Here is a 1,142-nt window from a genome sequence, read left to right as displayed (position 1 = left end):
GCCCCCCCCACTCTCCCCCCATTCTCTCTCTCCTTTCGCTGCCCCTCTCTCTCTCTCTCTCTCTCTCTCTCGCCCACTAAATTTATATTTAAAAATAGTGCGGTGCCGGGCAGCGGACGGGGACTGGAATATAATGGCAGCAGAACGATTTTGCATATTTTTTGGAGTTGTAACTATTCTCGGGGGTCTCGTACTTCGGGGTAAGTGACACACTTTTGGCACTTCCTTCGTTGACTGGCCGTCCGCCGCCGTGACTGTCACTAATAATCCTCTACTTGTCACGTAAATGTGGAGGAGCATCTCTACGTCTCCACGTCTGTGCCTTCAAACCCTGCCGTGCGTTTCACCTTCTTATTTTGGTGGTTGGATTTAAAGGAGAAATTTGATGGATTTGAAGTTGTAGGGAATACACACACTACTGCATGTACTACTCAACCATGGTTTCTACAGTTTCTTGGTTTTATTGACAGGGCTCATATCTCCCAGAAGCACCTGGGGCACGAAGTCACTCCGCTGTAGAAAACACTGAACCACAGCGTGGCACTGGAAATAGAGAAGTTTGACGGGTGCACAGATTTAGATGAAAGTTTCAGAGTTAAAGTTCGGAGCAGAACAGCGTCAGGTCTGGACAAACGACACCTGAGTCCAGATCTTTGGCCGCGGTCGGTGCAGGAGTTAAAAAAGAAATCGGTGACATGTCAGGACCATGTGAAGGATTCGCTCTGAAATGTAGACTCTGGATGCCGCGGCTGCGTCGTGTTTAAAATGCCATGGTCTCTGAAATGACTCATGGGTTTTAGGAAACAGCGGTGACGGCGGCGGCGGCGGCGGCGGTGATGAGCTTGGATCGGTGTCCATTTCAAAACACCGTTCTCTGTGCACACGCTCAGATCCTGGAAAGTGCTTTACGGTGTCAGAGGGATTTAAAGATTCATGTGACATGAGTGTTTAGTGAACTCCTGCGCTGAAGGTGTTCAACATGTGGCGTCCGCGTTCGTACAGACGCAGAGAGGTTCGATACCAGGTGTAATCTGTGGACGGTCCCCAGGGTTGGACACAGGCTTGGACACAGGCGGGTCTCCGTCAGGGGCTTGTTCACATATCTGTGACCCTCAGGGGTGCGTCCCTTCCTCGGGGTCACA

General features: G+C 50.8%; 1 protein-coding gene across 1 annotated transcript in view; it reads left to right on the top strand.

Moving 5' to 3' along the window:
* Positions 1-73: 73 nt before the first annotated feature.
* The window catches only part of chrne (cholinergic receptor, nicotinic, epsilon), a 5,489-nt gene continuing 4,420 nt past the window's right edge, over positions 74-1,142 (top strand). The window contains exon 1 of the mRNA XM_025065584.1: positions 74-200. Coding sequence (XP_024921352.1) covers positions 134-200 — 67 coding nt within the window. The 5' untranslated portion in view covers positions 74-133. The remainder of the gene's footprint in view (positions 201-1,142) is intronic.

The sequence above is a fragment of the Cynoglossus semilaevis genome, chromosome 19 (genome assembly GCF_000523025.1).
Source record: "Cynoglossus semilaevis isolate Cse_v1.0 chromosome 19, Cse_v1.0, whole genome shotgun sequence".
In the NCBI taxonomy this organism is placed as follows: domain Eukaryota; kingdom Metazoa; phylum Chordata; class Actinopteri; order Pleuronectiformes; family Cynoglossidae; genus Cynoglossus; species Cynoglossus semilaevis.
The sequence above is the reverse complement of the archived record's forward strand: the minus strand, read 5'-3'. Positions and strand labels throughout refer to the sequence as shown.